Source organism: Phaseolus vulgaris, chromosome 6 (assembly GCF_000499845.2).
Source record: "Phaseolus vulgaris cultivar G19833 chromosome 6, P. vulgaris v2.0, whole genome shotgun sequence".
NCBI lineage: Eukaryota > Viridiplantae > Streptophyta > Magnoliopsida > Fabales > Fabaceae > Phaseolus > Phaseolus vulgaris.
In genome coordinates this window covers 26,758,460-26,782,987 of record NC_023754.2, presented here as the reverse complement: position 1 = coordinate 26,782,987, position 24,528 = coordinate 26,758,460, and the positions used below count along the sequence as shown (strand labels likewise).

Sequence of the window (24,528 nt, the reverse complement as noted above, 5' to 3'; positions counted from 1 at the left end):
TATGATAATGTCCATATTTAAAAAGAACTAATTTTCAGTGTTAAAAAAATTCTTGATATAGAAGAAAAAGAATGAGGTATCCTATGTTGGGCCGGGTTTTAATCTGTTTTGGAATTTCTTATGAACCTTTCAAAGAAACAATTACATATAAAACATCGTGTTTCTTCTTGCTGGTATACCTGACGAAATCAATGATGGAAAAAAACAAGCGTTTGACTAGAACTTCAAAAAATGAAAACAAAAATGATATAATATGTTTTCTGTAGAATAATATATTTGAATTATTAAATAATTAAAATTAATCCTAAGGGTGTAGTCATAATCTAAGTTAGGAAGGTAGCCATATGGAGGAAAGAGGAAGTTTTAAGTATTTAATTTGCATGCTAATTGTTTGACAGCTGCATTCAACTAGTGTCTACTAGGCATATTTGTTTGATTTCATCTACATTAAACGTGTCAAAAGAAAAACAACAACTAACGCCTGCATCTCCCTATTTAGCGGACTCCAATGCTTATATTAAACTTAAGTTGTAATTAGTTAGAGGTGGTAAACATAATTATCATAACCGCGTTTCTCTAAAGTTCTCACATTTAGAGTGTAGGGTTTTTTTTTATTTCAATCTCTTCCTTTCACGATATTTTTTTTTAAATAAAAACCTTCATGTTAAACATCACTTCCTCTTTATTTTTTTTAAACTTTAAAAATAAAAAAATTATGGAAATTCATTACCTTTTAACATTATCTACTAAAATCAATCATCTACTAAAATCAATCGTGTTGAGTTTTTATTGGTAGGAATAATTAGAGTAGATCTTAATGTTTTTATAACCACAATTTATAAATTACTTATTATATAATAGTTATTAATTACATAATTAAATTATAATCTTAATTATTGAAATTGTAGAAGATATCGAGATGTAAAAATGGAACTCATTAAATACTACACTGATTTTTTATACACAAGTGAAGATAAGAAATATTTTTAAAGAGAAACTAATTTTTTATAACGAGAACATGTTTATTTACCAGTAAGTTAAGCCACCAAGTTTTAGAGACAAAATTTAAAAAATTATATAGGAAATGATAAAATTAATTAGAGATAAAAAAAATTCTCACACATACAAGTTAAAATGAGATAATGTGTTAAAAATCTCAAATTAATTAAAAATAAAAACTTTCATAATATATAAATAGATATAAATTTTATTTTATAAATTAAATTTATAATTTATAAGATTTAGTTAAATTTAATATTTACTTATTAATAATCTTTATCTCAATTTTCTTTTTATTCGACATAAACTTTGTCGGTTAAGTTTATAATTTTATTACATGCACAGTCTCCCTGCAGCAGCAGACAATTTCTTTCCTTGACCATTGAATGTAGTTTTCTTAGCATGTAAGTCAATTATGTATATTAAAAATAATTATAGTATTTCCATAATATCTTATTTCAGTATTTTTCTAAATATAATAAAATAGCATCTATATTTTATTTATTGAAGTAAAATAAACATGACAGTGAACATAATGACCACAATAAAATTTAATCTTGAATCTCAAGAAGTAGAAAAAGTATAAGAAAACTACAGTAACAAATTTATAAAAATCATATTTCAAAAGGTATAACTGAAGGATTAAAATTATTTATCCCATTCTCTGTCTCTTTCTTGTTATTTTAATTATTTTTCGACAGGCGAATTAATAATTAATATAATAAATAAATAGATAAATTTATATATTATATTAATTATTAATTAATGTGTAAAAAACAATTAGATAAATACGAAGAAGAAGAACAATTAAGATAAAATATTTTAATTTATAATTAATATGGTCAACAAACATGTGTATAGTTGCATTTTATTTTAATCCATCAATATTTTTTATACAAGGAAAATCACAAATTGCATTTCACGCTATTTTGATGCATTTTAAATGACCTTAATACGGGAATATGTAAGTTTAGATATCTCTGGCATAAATCAGCATATACTTTAAATAGTTATAATCATTAGTTATATCTATATATATTGACATTATGTAGTCAAAACGTAATAATTAAATTAAGAAACATTCAACCGTGTCTGTCTCTTCAATCAAACACTAAACATTGAAGTACACTCTAGTACGTACGTGTCATACAAATACAAACCCAAAAAAGAAGAAGAAAACAAACAACCAAGCAGTCTAGGGTAGCTGTCCTTAATTAATTTTTTATCCCAACCTACACTAAGTAAATTAATGAATGTAAAATTTTCTATTTATTATATTTATCTAGTTGTGTAGTTGGTTTATTCGAAACAGAAAAATTTCTTATGCTCAAATCAATCTTAGGGAATATGTGACTAAAAAATAAATGCAATTATTAAGATGAAGTAAATACTTATTAAAATAATATTTGTACATTTTTGAACCTGTAACAATATGTTAATGATTAATATTTATTATCAGATATTAAATTAATTATATATATAAAAAAGATGAAATTTACTAATATTTGGTTGAAATGTGATTCTATTTTGGTTTGTGCTTGTTTATTATTAGGACAAATATTTATTGGATGTTTTATAATTGATTAAATATTTGTCTTAATTACTGTGAGATAATTAGGTTTAGGATTACTCATATTTTTCGTGAATGGTATGCGTGTGCTGATAATTTAGGATTTATTTATAAATAAACTTTTTATTGGTAAAATAGATGTACATCTTGACTGTTCTTATAACTCTTTATGAATAAGTATAGTCTACTATGTATCGTTTTTGTTAACATATGAATTTTAGTTTAGTTTCCTTATATTTTTGTATTTTTTTTTAATAATACTTTTTCATGTGATGAGAAATTATTGTTGTTACTTGAGGTGTCAGATTAGCTGAGATATTAAGTTGTATAATGATACCTAATATAAAAACTTTTATTTTAAAAAAATAAATCAATTATTATTTTTTAATATATCCAAATTATATTAAATTGTAGGTGATGAATTCCAACTATTGCATGTAGTCATTAACTGGTGAATATATTTTTTTAGCATAGGCAGTAGAAATCTAAAATGGAGCAAGACAAGTTTTCTTGGATGCATTACAGCGTAAGTACAATGTTCATAAAACTCGACAACCAACATGGCTGACCTTTCAAGAACTAGCTTCGAATAAATAAGTCAGGAAATGTCTTATTCATAAAGACAAATAAGCTGAAACAAAGATAATCTGTTCTCAGTAACACAACAAAGATCTTTAAAATATATTCACTAGGAGGCGAATACAATAAATACCGTTTGACCAAAATTATTGTGTTAGGTATATTTTTTTTTCCCAAGACAAACAAATTATACTATCAATGTAAGACAAAATCAATCATATATTTCTATCTTGTTATTTAAATACAAATATCACAACACTACTTGGAATTGATTTATTTTTGTCATTACTTGATTCAACATTTTGACAGTGACGTTTAATTAATTTTGACTATATTAAAATTTGGTCGTATATGAAACAAGATTAGGTCAAATCAATTAATTTTTCCACATAATTTATCAGTCTTATTTATGCCCTATTTGGTTTTGGAAAATAAATAAAGACAATGAAAATATGAGAAAATAGGTTGAGAAAGTAGAAATAAATAAAATTGAGTGTTTAATTATGTGGTAAAGTAAAAAATTGAAAAATAAAAAAATGGTAAATCTCATTATTTTCCAAACTTTTTTTCATATTATTCTTCAATCAAGCAAACTAACTTACTTTTTTTTTTCTCATTATATGTTTTTTCAACGATAGCAAGTATTTAACAATTAAGATTAGAAAATAAAATAAAAAAACATGTAAATTTAAATCGAATCGTTGAATTTAATTCAGACAGAATCATAGTGCATGCTATTTATTTTTATTTCATTTTTAGAAACCAATGGGTGATCCCCTAATTCTGGGTAGCTGTTAATAATAGAAAATCTAATGACATCATTGGGTTGGTGTTAAATAGTAGACGAGCCCCTTGTTTTGTGCACAGGCTATTTGATTGTTTACGTAATGCTTTCTTAGTTCTTCTACTGTGTTGGAACAAGATTTTGGGTGGTCAAAGAATACTCATAATGGGATTCATCTTCGTTGGGAGACGTATTCAAAAGGCTTAAGAAGGAATATCACAATCACTTTCTTCATCTACTCATTATCATACTTCTTCTAAGTGCATCATTCGTTAGACTACTCAAAACATTTTTAAAAGGGTTAATATTTTTTATGATACATAATTTATGTTTATATATTAAATTTCAAATACTCATTTGTTAGGAGTTATTTTGAGTTTATAATATATTTGTGTGGATATTTCAATGTGATACAAAATTTATTTTTTATTCTATGATAAAATAAAATTATCTGAACGTTGACTTAATTTTTTTGATTTTTGACTTCCTTCCTTTTTGAGTCGGTAATCGAAAAAAACGAAGCACCATGAAAGATATATAGGCTTACTGTAGTGCTTTCCCGTTTGAACAGCATACCTATTTTGCCCGTGCGGATTCAGATTAAGACCTTTCGAGTTTGAGCATCAACATTTCTATCAATGCTTGCCAAAACGAAATACGTTTCATGTAACTCAAAAACACACCACCACTTCATTCTCCACCACGCTTCCACTTTTGAAGCCTAATTCATAGTACTTCAATTTACGAGGAACACTTGAAGAATATAAAATTAAAAATTGGTAGGAGTGTTGTAGATAGGGGCGAAGATAGATATATAATTTGGGATGGATAAGGATGGGGTGTGTGAAGAATGAATAGTGTTGATGATGAGAATGGAAGTGGATTTGATTCCAACTTCCAAGTAGGGGGATAAGTGGTTAGTAGAGTAATAATTGGTGAGGAAGATTAGCGTGAGAAATGAAATGTGTGTTGAATAATTGAGATATGGTTGGTGTTCCCCATGAAGAGCATAGGGGTAGATTAGCTTTATTTGAACCTTTTACTGAAAATATTTCTAGGGAAGGGAAAGAAAAGTGAGGTGTGTTGCAGATGGTAATGCTAATATGGTAATGGTAAGCTATAAAGTTGAGAAATGCATTTGGACTGAGTGGTCTCTGCGCGATTGACTGATTGTGACATCTCTTTCCTGCAGTCACAAATGAGAGAGAGAGATGTGTTTCCTATCTGTTTCCCTCCCTTTTTCATTCTTTTTTTTTTACTTCTCAACTATATATTATTAAACTGAATAAGTTGGAAAGATAATGTGATAGATAGGATTGAATATTAAGTTGGAAAAAGTATGAGTGGTTGGAGGTAGGAAATGAAAGAAGTGAAATGCACTAAAGGAGTTACCATTGAGTGAGACCATGAGGTAAGTTACAGGAAGAAAGAAGGTTCTTATTATAGTGGTGTAGTGGAGAAAGTGAGAAAGGAGTTTGAATGAATGGATTGATGGGATTCCTAAGAAACAGTCTCTGTAATGAATTGTGAGTTCATAAAATGGAGCATTAGAATAAGAGAGTAGTATGGTTGGAGTGAAGTTGAGGTTGAGGTGTGGGTCCTGTTATCCGACAGGAAAGAGAAGTATGTAGATGTTGTTGGGCATTTGACGGCCCTTATTGAGAAGCAGAGGAAGGTGCAGTTGTTATTACAACACATTAACTCTGACCCATTCCACACAGTACAACACTAGGACTGCTACTATAGTTCTCAATCACTTTCACATTCCCTTTTTTTTCTTGGGGTTCAAATTCCCCACCCACGTGCTGCATTCTCCCACTCTCTCCCACACAGTCCCTCTCTAACCTTCTGACACCTCACCCTTAGCCTCACACGCATTCTCAACCTAACTACTTCCATCTCTATCTCACCATTTTTTTAACTCTCTCACTCATATTCATCACTCTGCTTTTTCCTTCTTTTTTTCTGCTTTTCTCGGTGGCCATGTCATCCTTAATAAACGGTTTACACTGCTTCCCTTCCTTTGCTTTCCGCACCCTTTCTTCCTCCCTAACTTCAGTTTTTCAACCTATTCTCTACTCACTCCGATTCGATTCTTCATCGTTTTTCAAAAGATCATTCATGTATACTACTATGAATTGGATTTTATATCAATCAATCTTACAAATTCGTCATGAGTTTCATCGGATTGAGTTAGACTTACACCTTTTAATATGATATAAAAATCATTTCAAGTCTATTCTAGCGAGTGTTTGTTAGACTTATCAGACCATCCATAATATATTATCCCACGCTGTTACTTTCGACGTGATAAGTGTGTTAGAGATCTCACATAAAGTAGAAATGAAAAAAATTCATTGTGTATAAATGAGTACAAATCTCATCTTATAAACTAATTTAATGAGATTTAGTTAGACTTATAGTCTACTTCTTAATTGTACCCACTTATATTATATAATAATTATTATCTCTAACACATTTTTCAATATATATATCTACTAATATATTACAAAATATTCTTATTTCTAATGAATAAATTTTTTGATAAATACTAATAGTAATGTACTGCTGAAAGATTTCCACGTCCATCACCAAACACCATATATCACGTGCAAAATATCTATCTCATTTCAAAAGCTTTATTTTTTTCTTTACCATATTTTCACTGTTCAGCTTTTCAACAGGTTTAGGCCACTAATCAGATACAAGTAAACTCATGTAAAACACTGTAATACCATCCATTATCAACTAAACTAAAATGGGCTTCTCAGTTTTTCTTTTAAATCAATTACAACATCCTATCTTTAAATGCAGCCAATGTTTTATATTTAAACTGAACAATTTTAAATTTTGACTGTTGGAAATACATTTTATGATAAAAATGCCGCGTGTACTTGTTTTGATTCATAAGTAACGAAGTAAAGAAGGGATATTATATATTGGGTAAGAAATCCAGTGTTGAAGAGAGAGGTATGTTTTGGTTGGAGGTGTTTTGGGTAAGAAATCTCAAAAAGGGTAACAGTGACATTACTTTTGAATTTGCAAACAATTTTATCACTGGAAATCTCAAATGCTTCGTTGGAGGACATCATCCACATCACAATGACACTGATAATTTAATATATTTTTTAAAAGAAAAGAACTTAAATTTAATACATAATTTTAATATTTTAAAATTGCCTTTTTCGTAACTTACATATTTTAATTAATAAAATCTATATATCGGGAGTTATAGTATGCGGCTTTCTAATCTGTAGCTAGTATTTTTAAATAAATATGTAATAATTTCAAATTCAGATAAATATATATTAAAATGTAAAATATAATAAAAATGATGAAATCACACACACGCACAAACTTTTTTGATTAAATATATAGTATACTTTATTATGATTTTGATTGACTTTATTTTCTATTTATTAGTTCCTTGATATTAATTCTCAAGACAGATAAACAACGTTAAATTAAAAATTCAAAACTTATATTATAAACGAAGTTAATTTAAAGAGATAATACTTTTATTACAACCAATTATTGTTAGGTTGTGCTTTGCCACAGTGTTGGCCATTTTTGGTCGTTAGATTTTAAATAAAATTAGTTTTGCTCCGGAACAAATATCTGTCCTTTTCTTCATGGACTTCAATGATTTCTAACTGTCATACCTTTTAAAATGATATTTTACTCTATAAAAGTGATTTTTGTTACAATTCTGAAAATCTTCTAGAATAACGATTTCAAAATGTTCCAGAATAAGCATTTCAAAATTTTCAGAACAATTTGGATTACGATTTTTGGAACAAAATTTTGTAAACCAGTTTTTAAAAGACATAAAATGTATTTTTTGAAATATGTTTTTTAAAACATATGTAATAACTTATAAAATGCATTTTTCAGAACAAATTTTAGAAAAGGAATGAGGGATGGTACTTCAAACATTTTCCGTGGTATGGAAGTGCAGTCAGTAATATGGTGGTACAGGAAGAACAACTAACAATGTTAATGTCATAAAAAAAGTGGGTTTGGATAAAACTTTAGTTAATTGGGCCGAAAAGAATTTTTGTACAGAACCCACACAGTTTAAAAAAAAACGCAAGCTTACTGGTTTTGCTAACGGAGTTTGAATTTTAAAACCCAAATTGTATTTACCAGGCTTTTTTGGACCCAGCTTTGGAATGGAAAGCAAGCTTTATCTGATTTTAAATAAATTTATGGAGCCAAAAAAAAAAAAAAAATTTCTTTTAAAAATATTTGATGAATTCAAATGTTTGGGAGATACTAGTACCAAAAAGGTTTCTTAGACAGTGCAAAGATTGCAATAGAAACTGGAATTAAAAGCAAACTGAATGTCATTCAAATGTATGTATATATATATATATATATATATACACACACACATTAGATAATTCAGAGATCCGTTTCTTAAAAGTTGATCAATTTATTACAGTAATTTTTTTCCGTTTAGATGGTAAATGTCATTTTTAGAAATATATTTAATTCCTTTTAGACGAAGTTATCTTGTTATGTAATTTTTTTTATTTAAATGTTGTCTACCATTTACTTAAAATATAACTTTTTGAAAGAATATCTTATATATAGGTTTTATGGATGAAAAAAATATGAGAGAGACCTTATAAGTGGTCAATGGAATTTTGTTGAAGCAAATTAATCATTAACGAAAATGAGAAATAGTTTTCTCATAGTTATAGCATAACATTGTAATGTAATTTTTAGTTGTATCAAAATTGCTCGAAGGAGTATTTTGAAATCTAGAGTGGTTGCACATTATACATTATTCATGATGCATCAATTGCCCTACGTAGTAGTACTAATAATCTATGGGCAGCTTCTATATCTTTTACTCTCTTTTTTCTTTCTTTTTCTTGAGCACATATCTTTTACTTAGAACAAGGGTTTTCTTTAAGACATTCATTTCTTGACCTATGAGTCAAGCATAGAATCACAATACTTGATGACATTTCACAAGCCATGTACCACTATTTATATTGCTGAATAATATGAGAAAAATATACTCTCTCATTCTCTTTTAAATCTGTGGAGTAAAAGGAAGAGTGCTTGAATATGAACCAGCTGGTAGAAAAGTTTTGTAACTTTTCTCTCCCTCAAAGTTGCTGTGAAGATATGAAATTTTTCATTTCATATGTGAGTTCTAAGTACGAGGAAAATGCCTTGAAAGCAATATCTTATGTAATCCTTGGCTGTCTTTCTCTTTTGATTTTTGTGCTCCTTAGAAGGCCCAAGCCCAAGCCCAGTAGACGTCTTCAAGCTACCAGGTCCTTCATCGTTAGAGAACTCCATAGTGGGTATCCAGCATTGGACAGATTGATGACAGAACAGTATGAAAACCCAACAGCATTAAACAGTTCCTTTGCTCTTAAGTGGGAACTTAAACAAGATCTTCCTGATTTACCAATTCTTCAGGTTTGATACATCAACATGTTCCAGATTAACGTTGGGAAGTGTCACTATTTAATGATATTATCTTTTTACTTTATACTTTTTTTGCTTTATTATTTATCTTTAAACAAAGGGCTTCATCTAAATACGATTCAACTGGATCAGATATATGTTCTTTTATATATAATTACTTTGGTATATATGAAGCAATTAAGAGTGTGTTATATATGATACATTGAAGCAAAAAGTAGCAGAGTTGGAGAGGAGGGAAGAGGAAGATTGTGCAGAGAAAATACTCAGAGCAGCATTAAAAAAGGCTAATGAAAAGAAGAAACCACACGAAGCCTACGAGTTTGAAATGTTAATAGTAGAAGTGCTCATCTACAAGGTATCCAATTTCACTTTAATTAGTTTTTTATTTAACATTTTTCCTTAAGGGAATTATTTGACACGAATTCCTTGAACGTGTTAATGGCAGGGAAAAAAATCATCTTTAGAAAGTGGCTTGCAATGCCAATGTTTGGCAGATGAATCGCTCAAAGATGCACGACGCCCACTCTACAAGGTAACTTTTCTCACCTTCTTAAAATCCATTAATCACCTACTTAATTAATTAACCCTACCATAACATTATAGATCTTATTAGATAAAACGTATATTCTCTATAACACACGCTTTAGGCTTAATATTTATTTCCTTGATAAAAACTTTGCTTTGATTATATTTTTCTCATTTTTACATGAATATGAACATAGAAGTGCATGAATCGTGATGGTTACCTTGTGTTTGGAAATATTTTACAGGCAATTATACACTGTTTGCTGGGGGACATGAAGAAGGCTGAAGAACATTGGGATGAATTCAATGTAGTGCGAGAACCAGCTTTCGGTCCTCAAATCGATTTTGATACGTTTAAAGAACATGTGCATCGACTTAAAAATGCTACACTAAAGGTTGCAGAAAAAAGGAGAAAGACTTCTCAAAAGGCCACTTAATTTAAGAAGGTGATAATGAGAAATTACTTCAACTATTCAACAAGCACTTCCATGCTTAAATTAATAGAAATTATAGTAGAGTAATAATAAAGTATACGTTTTTTAGTTTTAAGAACAAATGCACATTTGTTCTTAAAACTAAAAAAATATACCTTATTATTACTCTATTGTATTTTATTAATTTGAGCATGTAAATGGAAGTGTTTGTTGAATAGTTGAAATAATTTCTCATTATCATCTTTTTTAAATTAAGTGAATTTCCACTTAAGAGATTCAGACCCAAGAGATGGTAACATAGCCACATTGTTCACAGCTTGAGATTCAACAATTCAACTTATAGAATCGTATTACTAATATATTTGAACACTGCTTGGTCTTATTATAAAATATTTTAGTCACATGTACTTAAGCTTTCTTTTTAACATAAACTCAAGCTTGTAAACTCATGGTCAAATAATTAAATGCTATTTAATTACATATCATATATAGATTAATGGGATGATTAATAAGTGATTAAGACCATCTACTATTTTTTTTAATTCATTTGTATAACGGATACCTGAGCTATTAATATTGTGTATTTATTGTCTTGAGTGTATGTGTACTGTTAACATAAACTGTTTAGGAATGAAATAAAATTAAAATATTTCCTTAAAAAATTCTTCTTGCATTGTAAAAACTAAAATAAAAAATTCAACTATCAAAATAATTTTTTAAAAATGAAACATTAGGTATCAATTTGTGAAAATAAAAATATATAAAAAAATAACATTTTCTCTTTAACTAAATCGTCTTCACTTTCATTTATTTTTACTTCTTTTTCATTTATTATTTTTCTGCCATTTCCTTTCCTTCACTGCCAGTGCAACATCAATGAGGAACTAAGCTATTCAGCTATACTAACTTAAAACCACGATAATTTTTATTATACATTATTATATACAATTAATTTGATAATGATATAATTAATAAATCTTTGCATAATTAACTTGTAATTTGAAGATAGTAGACTTAAATACACAAAATAATAAACATTGCCATTTTTTTTTACCATCTTCTTATATACCATTTTATTATAAACATTATATAATCATAATATTATCAACAATACATTCACAGTATTATCACTAATAATATTCTCAATATTCACAATAATAATATTGTGAATTATGCATTATTAAACGAATTGTGAATTATATATTTTCAATATTGTAAGTGAATATTGTGAATTATATGATAAAATAAATTTGTGTACATGCATTATTTTATCATCAATAATTTTGTAGTATTTGAAAAAAGAAAATGAGAATTTATGTAATACATCAAATTAATTTTTAAATATAAATTGCACTTAAAACATAACTGATTTTGATATCTTATTACCTAAAATATTATTAAATAACGAAATATATCAATAATATAACTTTTTTTATCGAAAAAATAATATTGTACCATATATCTCTAACTGTGTCTTATCCTAGTAGTTGAATGATTATGAGAATATCCTTAATTTTGTTTTTCAAAACATAATCTACATTTATTGGATTCTATTTTTATGGCTATTTTTTTAATAACAGGAGTATTCAGTGGTTTTATTAATAAAAAACCATGGGTGGAGAACTTGAGCATTTTTAATACGTCATGGCTACCAAATTTAATCATTTAATTAAGGAAAGAGTTAAATAGATAAAAATGTAATAGTGGATTTATGTATTCTTAACCACTTGGGACCTTGTATTATCAGAAGGAGGCCCACCTAGACAGGAACAAAATTAACATTGTTGAAAATGACAAATAACCGCCGCGAGGGTCACTATCATGATCATGCAACAATAACATCATCAATTTTCGCAACACTAAGTGGAACCAACTGAACCCATGTAAGAGAAATCCCCAAAGAAGATCACTTTTTGATAATGGGGAGGCTAATAACCACGACTAAGCCTCTCATCCTCTACTCCAAGCTCCTCTGTTTCTCTCTGCTCTATCTCTTCACCACTCTTTTCCTTGCTCTCTACACCACTCTCTCTCACTCCAAATGCTTCTTCCGATCATCCCCTTTGGATCCTCTTCAGAATTCCCTCTTCTCTTACCCCTCTTCTTATGGAGAACACAAGTACGCTGTTCCAACCAGCCGTTCTACATGCACCTCCCCTGTTTTTTTCTCAGGTACCCATTACCTACTCGCGATCTTTTCACGGCTTTTTATCTCGATTACGCCATCAAGATGATCACTTTTTGCTAAAGGGTCGCGGGTTATGAATTCAGATTACTTGGATGTTGTGAACGAGATCAAGAGTTTCCGCGAGACCAACCGGCCTCTGCGGTATGTTAAGGGCAATGCTGATACTTTCGGTGGGAATCTCAGCACCCTTACCAGGTTTTCCTATTTTAATCATCAAAATCATAACACCGAAGTTCTTTGCGGATTTCTGAAGAAGTTTCCAGTCAGTGATTCTGGTCAGTTGCACATTAATTCAATAGTCAGATCTTAATTTAACCTCGAAATATTCAATCATCAACTTTTGATTCGTTTATAACATGCCACTGAGATCCATACATTGGAAAAGTAAAACATTTTGTTGGCATAGATTATTTACGTTAGGATTGCAAATACAATTTAAAAGAGTTAAATCCTTCATTTTCAAGTGTTTTTTTTAGTTTGATATTTCATAGTAATTTGCTTCTCTCATATGCCTTCTTCTCTTGATGTAGATCGAATTGCGATGGAACAGTGTGACAGTGTGGTTGTGGTTTCAGCAATCTTCAATGATCATGATAAAATCCGCCAACCGAAGGGCCTTGGGTTCAACACATTGCATGAAGTGTGTTTTTTTATGTTTGTAGACGATGTCACCCTCAAAGGTCTTCAACATCACGGATTGATTTCAATAAATTCAACAGAATACAAGATAGGTGTGTGGAGGATTGTGAAGGTCGCTAAAGAGAATTTGTATCAGAACCCAGCAATGAACGGAGTTATACCAAAGTATTTAGTCCATAGGCTATTTCCAAATTCCCAATTCAGCATTTGGGTAGATGCAAAGATGCAACTGATGGTTGATCCGTTGTTGTTGATTCATTCACTTGTTATATCTGATGATGTAGACATGGCTATATCAAAGCACCCTTATTATGTTCATACCATGGAAGAAGCAATGGCAACTGCAAGGTGGAAGAAATTGTTGGATGTCAATGCCCTGAAGATGCAAATGGAGACATACTGTGAAAATGGACTGCAACCATGGACTCCCGAAAAACAGCCTTATGAGTCAGGTAATTGGACATGTTTTAATCTTGATTTCTTCAGTTGAATTTTGTGCTTTCATAATACAAAATTGAAAACATTGTTTACTTCCAAATTATTACATTTGTTACATTATATCAAGAACCTTAGAAATGAAACAATTTTCACCACATCAGAAAGTGTATTGCATGTTAATGTGTATTGACATGAAACGGTGGATCTTGAAACTTGATTACATAGCCCATAAACCCTGAAATATCTTTACTGGTGAAGGCTTCTAGGAGGAAGTTTTCTTCCCCATGTGGGGTAGTTCACTTAAATTGACATAGTTGTCCTTAATCAATTCCCTTTTATGAAATGGAACTATGAAATTAATGTTGAGGCGCTGGCACACATTTTACAGGTCTATTCTGCTACTTTATTAGGTTTCTTTTTTTCATTACAAGGAACCAGGCCTAAGATTTCAACTTTTTTTTATCTCACAAGATTTCAGATTCAAGTAGGTAGAAAAGTAGCATTAAATTTCCATAATGAAAGTAGATAACCACTCACAAAAATCATGGTCCTTAACTTTGTTCACAGTGAAATGTGTCGCAAGAGTATTGGATCTTGCCATTTAACTGATCCAAGTGCTTCATTTTTTTTTGTTACACATAACGTACTTGTTAACAATTGTAGTTCATTTTTTTAAAACATCGATGAGCGAGACTCACATGGAGATGCTGGTTTTGTACCTAATTTTGTCCTTTGGCTAAATCATTTTTGTTTCCAGTTGGCTTGTCTAGTATCATTTTGCATATGGTATGTTTATCATCCCTAACAAGTCCATACCTATAATAAAGGGTTGTTCATTGTCATTTCAATGTATTTGCATATGAAATGTTTAATCCAACTTTTTTAAACTACCACTGGTTTGATTAATAAAAAAGAAAGATATTTTAGATAAAACTTAGCTAAATCCAACTAATAACAGACACATAAGAGTGTCATTAAACAGTAGTAGTATTAGATAATGAGAGAAGAAATTTGCAACCAAACTTGTTCCATTATGCCTAAAAATTTATGGTATCCTCTTTGAATTGTTTATGGCAGATGTCCCAGATAGTGCTTTGATATTGAGGAGACATGGACTTGGTAGCAACCTCTTCTCATGCCTTATATTCAACGAGTTGGAGGCATTTAACCCAAGAGACCAATTACCCTTTGCATTTGTGAGAGATAAGATGAAGCAGAAGGTGAAGATAAACATGTTTGAGGTGGAAGTTTTTGAACAGGTGGCAGTGGAGTACAGACACAATCTGAAGAGCAGTGATGGGACCACTATGAAGAAAGTGTCGAGTTCAGGAAGAACCAAAAGGGCACACCCTGATTTGTTGTATGTGAATGGAAGTTGTTGCAGCAAGTGCCAGAAGTATCTTTCGATAATGTGGGGGGAATCATCAAATGATTAAGGACCCCATTAAGAGATCAAAAAACAAAGAAAGAAAGAGAGTAAGAGCAATTCTTTTTGTTTATATAATTATAATCATAACTATATAATATATAAAGAACAATTCTTTTGATTATTATAGAGAAAAGCTGACAACCTGTTAGAAGCTAGCAGGAATGTTTCCTCTGTTCTTATGTGTTTGTGCTTTATTTTTTTAATCATTGAATTAGGCACGTCATTGTTGAAAGTTGTGGAAAGAATGATGTAATCATAATGAGAATGATTTGTTTCTTAAATATTACTAAGAAGATGCGGTAATCCCAAGGTTGCTTGGAAGAAAAAAGTTAGCAATATCGAAAGAACAAAGAACGTACCACTCACTCCTTCCATACTTTTTTGTACCACATCTAAAGCAAGAAAACAAAGTATGCATTATAAAAGACTGCAGAATCCTTCTCATTTAATTTAATGTACAGATAATTTTTTAAGTGTTTAAATAAAAAGTTAATATTTTTTTAAAGATATCTTATGTATGTTATTCTTATATTGAAAATCTTGTAGCAATGATGTCAGTTATTAAAATTAAATGTTCTCGCAGCTCATGATGCATTTGCAAAGCTATTATGGTAAATTAAGAAGAGGAAAGAGAAATATCAAAAGGGCATTGATACTTTATTTATACTGTGAACAAACTTTATTTTATTTATACTATTTATTTTATTTTTTAATTAAATATATTATTATATTATAAAGTTGTCGAATGAAAGTAAGTATGTTACTGTTTACAGAGTCAGAATCTTTATTGATATAAAAAATGAAACAGTGATGTGATGAATAATATTAGAAAAAGATGTAGAGAAACTCTTGGGATAGATACATTATAAGAAAACCATGATTACAATCTAAATGCAACATCATTAGTTTTATGTCAACCAACTTTTCATTATGTTAGGTTAGGTGCCAATCTTATCCTCTTATTTATTTTCTACTTCAATTCTATTCTTGAGCGCAATATAAAGTACCAACAAAAAATAAAAGCGCAACCTAAAATCCAATAAATTACCTAACTTCTCAACTTTTTTTATTGAAATAGATTAATTATAAAATTGGATAAATTGTGTTTGAAAATAAAAAAGTCCTTATAAAAAAATTTAAACTTTTTATTTTTCACAACACAAAAATAAGAAGAAATATATTTTTTATAAACATCATTTTATTCAAAATGTATTTATTAAATACAATTTTCATTAATTTAGTACAATTCATTTTATATATTATGGATTTGGGCAAAATGTTTTTTATTATAAAATTGATTAAATTAAATTAATGATTTTATTTATAAAAAGTGTGTATCATACACACTTTTGAATCAGATTTAAGTCACATAAAATTGTTCTCATACTAATACAATATAATAATACAAATGTCGTTTTTTCTATATAAGTTTGATTTATTACAAGTTAGAATGTAACACGACTTTTATATAAATTAAATCTGAAAAAAATTGTGTAAGTGGGAGACAAGTAAAATCATCACTTCTACTAGTTGTCAAATTTAGCCTAATATATGAAATGAAATGCAATAAATGAGAAAAAGCTTCTTCCCCTTTCTTAATATCAGGAAGGAATCTCAGGTAAAGATGCTATCGTTGTCAACCTTATGGCCCTTACGTAAAGGACCAGTGAGAGTGAGAGAGGGAGACGTTTTGATCCTTATTGAGTCTGAGAGAGAAGCAAGGTTGCCCTACACTCTCTTAATTGTTTGTTTCAGTGTTAAAGTGAAACAATAATGCTTTTTTTTTAGTTATTATTATTTTAATAATTATTTTTATAATTTAATTACAAATTTATCCTTTATTATATATATTTATTTTTAATTCATCACATCAATATTTATTATCAACCTATCATTTTTCTTACCCACCATGCCATATTTTATTGGCCTCAATCTATGTTATTATTGTAATTGAATTGTTATTCACTAATCTTGTGCTTCCACTTTTATGTACTGCTTCTCCTTTTATGTTCAGTTTCCAATGGATGTGAATTATATTTTTAAGTCCAATTTTTATAGAAATTAAATTTTCGAATTCAGCAATCACTAATAGAAATTACACTTTCGGATTAAGCAATCCGAAAATCAACTTATTAACAATTTGTTTCCAAACACCTCCTCATCTGAAAAACACTAATGAATATACTTAGTGATAAAATATTATATTAAAATAATAATGTTATAATAAAATCTGAATATAAGAGAAAAATAATGGTGTGAAACCATCATCATCCTATTAGTAGAAAAATATAAGTTTTACACTCACGTTTTTCTCTTGCTTTTACTTTATAATCCTTTTTAATAATAAAATATTATATTCAACTAATAAAAAAATAAAAAAAATATTGATTAAGAAATGTGAAATATATGATTCTCCTATTAATAATAAATATAAAATGAAGAACAAAAATAAAACCCTGTTCTGATCTGATTTCATCCGAACCTAACTAACTAACTACCTCAACCACAAAGTGTCATTGACCCCACAACACAACCTATATTCTATTATAATTCTACTTCTCATCCCAATCAAAATATTTACCTGTCCCCTCCCGGAGACTTCCTCCACCACAATGGTAAGCACACAAATAGCGCACCACCGTGAGGCGGCGGAGATCTACGAGGGCGAAGCGATATGCAGCCAAAAGTCACGCCTCCTCCTCGACGAAATTCTCCTCCCGAGAGGGTTGCTTCCCTTGGATAACATCGTCGAGATGGGCTACAACCGCACCTCCGGCTTCGTCTGGCTCAAGCAGAAGCACAAAAAGGAGCACCGCTTCAACGCCATAGGACGCACCGTTTCCTACGACACCGAGGTCACCGCCTTCGTCGAAGAACACCGCATGTGGAGGGTCACCGGCGTCAAGACCAAAGAGCTCTTCCTCTGGGTCACCATCTCCGAAATCTTTGTCGACGACCCTTCTTGCTCTAAGATTTCCTTCGCCAACTCCTCCGGCATTTCACGCTCCTTTCCTCTCTCTGCTTTCTGCATCCAAGACGAAGAACAACAACAACACAACACCACCACCACCAAGACCGCGGTGCAGAAACGGTAGGAGTTGTAGCAATTGCCAAAATCATCAACAAAAAGAAATTAATATTGTGCTGGGATGATTGTTTCTTAATTTTCTTTATGATGTAGTTAGTTTGATGAAGAATTAAGATTGAAGGAATGGATTAATATTTTACGTGGCATGCATGCATGTACATTTACAGGTTTGCATTTTGGTTTTATATTGTCAATTTTTGCCTCCTTCAATTTAATATTCTTCCTTCAAAAAGCCTCATTTTTTTCCCTAGTACTCTTCCGAACACAAGTCACACAAACTTGCTTAAAGAAGTGTAGGTATGATGAATAATGTGACATGATAAAGATGAGAATGATATAAGAAGTGTAATATTTTTAATTGTCAAATTATATTTTTACAATAAAGTATTTAATATTTATGAGTTGGAAAATTATATTTTTACAATAAAGTATTTAATATTTATGAGTAGGATGATTTATATTTTGAGAATAAATTAAAAGATTATTGAATAAATTAAGGAATTTATTAAGTAACCAATAACTTTTTTAATCTTTAAAATAATCTTTAATTTAATTATTTTAGTCATTAAATATTTTTATCTATAAAATTAATTTTTATTTAATAATTTTTTTATAATATTATGAATACTATTTTACAAACACTAAATCAATGCATCAATCTTGAAAAGCAATAAGAAAAAAAAACAATTATTATATAGTTTATTCTTGTCTTCTTCTTTTTTTTCTTGTCTATTCCCATCCACATCATTCTCTTTAGTTTTCTTTTTTATTTTTTTTCTTGCGCCTGGTATAGTGAGGTATTTCTAATCTCATTGTTTTGTTTCATTGATATTTGATATTTATTAGGATTTGATAAGATTATTTATGGTGATTAGTATTACAAAATTAATATTTTAATTAATGCAAGTGAATCAAAGAGGGAGTGTGACTAAGTATCTCTGCACATCTCTAGTTATATCAATAACTGTTTCTTTTTAAAAGGTGTTAATATAAATAATTTATTTTTTAATACAATTTGTAAGGATGAATAGCGAATTTTCTACCCTCACTTCTTAAAAATAATACAATAATATAATGACTTTTAAATAAAATAATAACTTTATGGCTAATGATTAATTGACAGGACGAACAGGTATTGATGTAACATATAGCACAGAAAGGTCACATTATTTTGTCTTCGTCAAGGTTTTTCAGTTTTAGACTTTATTTCATTAAAACTAATCTATTTTTAGCCGTGAGATGTCATGTTTACAAAAAAAAAACATTTAGTTCAAGTAAATTACGATTAACTGTTATCTAATTGTTGGAATGTTTTTTAGTAGCATTGCAAACTAAAAGGTTTAAATGATCTCTTTAGTCTTATTTATAAATGAGTATTTTTGTTCACTTTCATCATTTGGTCATATTTTTTATCATAATTTTAAAAAAATGAATATTTAATTCAATTTTTAAAATTATTGTTTTTGATCGAACGATTAGTCAATAATGTGTTTTCCTACTTTAAATTACTCCTTTTATCTTTACCTGTTTACTTATTTTCTTAACTGTTTATCTATTTTAATATATATTTATCTTTATTTCTAAGTTTAGTTTGAATATTTTTAAAAAATATGAATAGTTAAAGATATTTTTGTATCACAGAAAATAATTTACTAATTAAATATATAATTTATATGTTTAAAAATATTTATTCATTAAGGATTTTAAGAATAGTGTAATACACACATATACATTATTAAAAATTCATTTGTTATAAAGTTTATAATATAAAAATAAATCATGAGCTTTGAAGTTTTTATCTGAATGAATGAAAGTTAACTGTATAAATCACACGACGTCTTTTATATATACTTGCAAACAGCGATAGAAAAATTAGAATGGGTTTTTTTCTTCCTACAACCGACCTAATGCAGTAAGTTAAAAATTCAAGTGTTGTCATTGATTCAGGCTGGTTTCTAATCTTGTCTTGCATAGATCATGATGGTTTTCCTAAAATGGAGGAACCGTGAACCATTTACCTTCTTCACCACCATCAATGCGATACAATCATGGCTTTTCACCACCCCTTCTTCACCTTCTTTCTACTCTTTCAATCGTTCTATTTTCTGAACACATCAACACTTGCTAGGCCTCAGAGTCACAGGACAAACACAGTTGTTTACATACGAAATGACCTGCCCAACAACACCAAGGAGCAATTGGAACTTGGCTGTGACAAAAGTCCTTTCTTTTATCTCAAACTAGGCCAACACCACAACAGCACTATCACAGTGGATCAAGATTCCAAATGCACTGCTGAGTGGTTGCCGTGGTTCACCACTTGGGACGTGTATCATGCCAAGAGAGACAAAGGCTACCAAACAGTTTATTGGTCGGTAAGAAAGCACGGTTTCTACCACAGTTGGGGTGGATCTAACTGGAAGCTCCTGGAAAAGTGGTACACTGAATAATAAACACCATACCTTGAGAACTTCCCTCAAGTTGTATGTATATCAATCATCAGTGTTTCCTTCATGTCATGAATAGTCTCCAATCTCCAGCAGGTATCTAGTTTTCAATATAGAATAATGAAGTAAGCAAAAAAGTTTCTCTATTCCCTTAAATTGAACAGTAGATACATCCAAGCAATAACAATCCAACTAATCTAAAAACACTTTGCTGTGCAGTCTCCAAATCAGATCTATACACTAATGCAAGTTACCACTATTCATTTGCATAAGTATACAAATAAAGGTAAACCTGAAATTAAAGCTTCTTTTTCCAGTAAACAAATATTGATATTCACACATCCTATGCCAAGCGTGTAATTGGTATTTCAATTACCTATTAAAATGAATTCTGAAGAAATTCATCGAATTAACCCCATTCGGTAAACAATTTAAGCAGTTGCAAGAATTTCAGCGAATGTTTAATTATGAAGTTAGGAACATACACAAAATGATTGATATTACATAAAAAATTCCTAACATTAAAAGCTAAATTTCAGCACCAACTATGTTAGATCCATCTTAACTCTGGGAAAAGTTAGGGAATTATTATGACTTATTAAAGCTCAATAAACATATGTATCCCTGAGAGTCAGGTGACTCCTGTAGGTAAACTAAACTGTGCTAAAGATTCAAATGCTAGACAAGCACGAGGAGATGACTTTTGGTCCACAACTGCTATACAAATCCAAACTAAATAAAAACAGAATAAGCAATATGAGCGAAAGACAGAGAGAGATTTGTTATGAAGTAATAGAAAATAAAAAAACAGCACTGCATTTTGATGTAGAGAACGAATCCAAATATATATGATTTTTTATTATTATAAATATCAAACATTTGTCCACCCACTACCGAATGCAGATATCCAAGAAATATAGCTTGCAGTAATTAAAATTTATTAGTACGTGGAATTTCCTCTTTGTATTCCATAAAAGACCATCTACCTCTTAATATCCCAAGCTAAAAGTTCCTCTAGAATAATTCATTAATATCACCAGAAATCCACATGCAAACATTCAGCAGATATCTAATCAGATAGAAGTTTGGAACAGTAGTTACATGGAGACATAACCTATAACCTGGAAACTAATATTTATTAATATAATGAACAATATCCTCCTCAATTCATAATTTCATGTTAAATCCACGGCCTCGAGGAATCCCAACTTCACCATTTACTATCAATTCAACAACGTAAAAAAATTTGTTTGTACCTTTTGCTATGTTAGAAACTGTCAGTACTCAGTAGTTGATTAAAATGCTGCCATCCGAGCCGCGCACCCATCCAATGGGCGTGTTCTGCCTTTTATGTACATAATGTCAGCACGGGCTACCTTTTCTCGTGATAATAGTATTTGAAGGATTTTCACTCTGAAGTACTCCACAAACAAAAGGCTCAAAACCAATTTTCTACCAGATCACACCAATTTGGAAGCAGAACCTTGATATTGAGAAGATTCCACTTATTTTAGGTTTATGCAGTTATCTTCTTCAAATCAGATTTTAATTTGTTATCCTTGTTAGATCGAAAATAACAAACTCCGTGAGTTTTGTAATCCCATACCATTTGAGATATTTCATCCTGAGGCAGATTTAAACCTTTTTGCTTAACAGATCTGAGCAACTCACAGAAAAATTTGGGATTTTCAAGTTGTATATACTCATGCAACACCCTCTCATGATCTGGGATCCAATTCCTTGGGAATGGATTATAGTCACAAGATGGAATCAAAGACATATGCGAAAACTGAACGCCTTCAATTGGATCAACCAGCCCCATCCTCAAAAGATCTGAATATTCAGGTGCAGAATTGTTACTGCTCTCCCTCAGAGGACGGCTGAGATTTCGTGAAGCTATTCCATACACCTTGGCTCGGGACTTCAGCCTATACCTAGCAGCATACAATTTGGCCAATGAGCTCCGAACAACATAGGCACAAAAGCCAACAACCTTTTTGCGATTATCAGCATACCTATACCAATCAGCCATGGTCTCAAGGAACTTGTTCATTTGAGAATTTGTGTGAGCTTGACCGGAGTACAACATAGGATTACATGGAAGTGGCTCGGGGTCCTTATCACCCTTAACAAGCTCAAGCCTCCTAAACTGGCGAATGCATTGCTGCAAGCAAGCAGTAACAGAAAGCAAAGTCCCCACACCCTTTTCACTCACAATGTTCCCTCCAGAACCCGTGTAACGCAAGGTAGGGTGTATCACCCTCCGGCATATTATATGATCCAAGAACTGTATCCCCCTAGTAACATGCTCAATCTCCAGCTTGGAATTATCCAACCTCACCCCAAGCTCACTCTCACAAAATGCAACAATCTTCTTCCTCAATTCCACAGCATCCTCCCTAGGCCCTCGAATCCCAATCAAAAAATGCCCCCCGTATCTAACATAATCCATCTTCCTAGTCTTTTCCTTCCCACTCGACGGAACAAACTCAGGCCATGCCGGGTTATGACACCCATCATCAATCGAATACTTCCATATGGAATCAAACTCACTAGGCCTAAAAAACTCAACAATCATTTTCTCCATCCAATAATCCAACTCATTAAGACAAACATTGGCAAGCAAAGGACTTAAAATCCCACAATGCCCATAATTAGGTACCTTAGCAGCCTCCTCAGGAGCAAAACTAAAAAACGTTCTCAACCAATAAGGATCAGGCTTCGGCTCATTCTCTTTCAGAATCTTCTTCTTCGTAGCCCTCTTCTTCTTAAGCCTCGTCAACTCCTCAACAATCTCTTCCTTGCGCGAAGCACCACGCATGTTCGCCCCCTCAAGCGCAGATTTTATCAAACCCAAAATTTTCTTATCCCTAGTACCCTTCTCAAGGGAACGCATCACAACATGTGGATCCACGTGGTTCAAAATCTCAGCCAAATCCCCTTTGAGGAACCACAAGTACCCTGCGAAGTTACTCCGAATGGTGCGAATGACCGTGTGGGCATTTCGACCAGGTCGAAACGCGTGCGATTTGGGGGAGAACCGGCGTTCGAAAACAGGTTCGAGAATCATGAGGAGAACCTCCTGAACGACGCGGTCCTGGAAGCAGGACGCGTCGGATTTGATAGCGGCTTGGAGTCTGCGTTTGGACAGGGGCTTCGAAGCGGCGGCGTCGTTGGGGGCGCGAAGGAGAGGGTTCGTTTTGTCGTTCCATTGGAAACGGTTGCGGATTACGGCATTACGGAGGGAGAGCAGGGAGTGGAGAACGAGGATGCCGACGGCGTTACGGGGAGGGAAGGTGCCAGTGGCGTGGGCGCATGAGCGTTGGTATGCGAGGAGCCAGAGATCGAAGTTGGAGAGGAAGCCGGTGAGGTTGGGGAACGATGTGTTATGCGGAGAGGAGAAGGCTTTGACCCATAGAGAAGCGCATATTTCATTTGGGTCTTGTTTCAACAGAGAGTGAGGGTCCTGGTTCTGGTTTCGTTGGTGAAGGCATTGAGCGGAATGAGAGGAGAGTGGACGCGAGAAGTGGTGGAAGTGGAAGGAAGAGAGTGTGCTGCGATGGAACGCAAAGTGTTCGACGATTTTCCTGACTGACATTTTGTCACATTTTGCAGTTCACAGAGTTTGGCAAGGTAGCCAATGTTCTCTCCGAGTAAACCTCAGTCATTTTAAATCATACATTAATTTCAAAATTCATCCGATAATAACAATCATAAACTCCTCCCATGAATGATTATTAGAAACAAAACAATTATTTTATTTAATATATGTATTATAAATATTCAACATCTCATTTACATATTTTATTCACGAAAAGTTACATTTATATTTATAATTACCATTATTCTAATATAAATATGTTTATATTATATTGAATATATTTATATTTCTGCAAAAAGTATATTAAAACTAAAATTTACTGATATTAGTTTACTAAAGTTATATATTTAATCACATAT

At 31.1% G+C, this 24,528-nt stretch overlaps 4 protein-coding genes across 4 annotated transcripts; 3 read left to right on the top strand and 1 right to left on the bottom strand.

Moving 5' to 3' along the window:
* Positions 1–8,956: 8,956 nt before the first annotated feature.
* On the top strand, positions 8,957–10,853 carry LOC137832377 (uncharacterized). The gene is made up of 4 exons (XM_068640517.1): positions 8,957–9,371; positions 9,589–9,735; positions 9,826–9,912; positions 10,151–10,853. The coding sequence occupies exons 1-4, from the start codon at positions 9,012–9,014 to the stop codon at positions 10,340–10,342; spliced, it is 786 nt and encodes a 261-aa protein (XP_068496618.1). The 5' UTR covers positions 8,957–9,011; the 3' UTR covers positions 10,343–10,853.
* A 1,304-nt stretch (positions 10,854–12,157) lies between these two features.
* LOC137832376 (alkaline ceramidase TOD1) lies at positions 12,158–15,207 on the top strand. The gene is made up of 4 exons (XM_068640516.1): positions 12,158–12,511; positions 12,611–12,802; positions 13,058–13,618; positions 14,682–15,207. The coding sequence occupies exons 1-4, from the start codon at positions 12,259–12,261 to the stop codon at positions 15,038–15,040; spliced, it is 1,365 nt and encodes a 454-aa protein (XP_068496617.1). The 5' UTR covers positions 12,158–12,258; the 3' UTR covers positions 15,041–15,207.
* Positions 15,208–17,483: 2,276 nt separating this feature from the next.
* Positions 17,484–18,249, top strand: LOC137833165 (uncharacterized). The gene has a single exon (XM_068641524.1). It carries the CDS (start codon positions 17,646–17,648, stop codon positions 18,126–18,128), a length of 483 nt encoding a protein of 160 aa, XP_068497625.1. The 5' UTR covers positions 17,484–17,645; the 3' UTR covers positions 18,129–18,249.
* A 1,686-nt stretch (positions 18,250–19,935) lies between these two features.
* On the bottom strand, positions 19,936–24,281 carry LOC137832375 (nuclear intron maturase 1, mitochondrial). The gene is made up of 2 exons (XM_068640515.1): positions 21,825–24,281; positions 19,936–20,668 (listed from the first exon to the last, which is right to left on the bottom strand). The coding sequence occupies exon 1, from the start codon at positions 24,164–24,166 to the stop codon at positions 22,085–22,087; it is 2,082 nt and encodes a 693-aa protein (XP_068496616.1). The 5' UTR covers positions 24,167–24,281; the 3' UTR covers positions 19,936–20,668; positions 21,825–22,084.
* Between the last annotated feature and the right edge of the window lie 247 nt (positions 24,282–24,528).

Bases quoted from the DNA above. Each gene is read 5' to 3' on its own strand.
- LOC137832376 (XM_068640516.1), top strand. From the start codon at position 12,259: ATGGGGAGGCTAATAACCACGACTAAGCCTCTCATCCTCTACTCCAAG. The intron at 12,803-13,057 runs GTCAGTTGCACA...CTCTTGATGTAG, and splicing joins GTTTCCAGTCAGTGATTCTG to ATCGAATTGCGATGGAACAG. The intron at 13,619-14,681 runs GTAATTGGACAT...TGTTTATGGCAG, and splicing joins AAAACAGCCTTATGAGTCAG to ATGTCCCAGATAGTGCTTTG.
- LOC137833165 (XM_068641524.1), top strand. From the start codon at position 17,646: ATGGTAAGCACACAAATAGCGCACCACCGTGAGGCGGCGGAGATCTAC.
- LOC137832377 (XM_068640517.1), top strand. From the start codon at position 9,012: ATGAACCAGCTGGTAGAAAAGTTTTGTAACTTTTCTCTCCCTCAAAGT. The intron at 9,736-9,825 runs GTATCCAATTTC...TGTTAATGGCAG, and splicing joins TAGAAGTGCTCATCTACAAG to GGAAAAAAATCATCTTTAGA. The intron at 9,913-10,150 runs GTAACTTTTCTC...AATATTTTACAG, and splicing joins CACGACGCCCACTCTACAAG to GCAATTATACACTGTTTGCT.
- LOC137832375 (XM_068640515.1), bottom strand. From the start codon at position 24,166: ATGTCAGTCAGGAAAATCGTCGAACACTTTGCGTTCCATCGCAGCACA.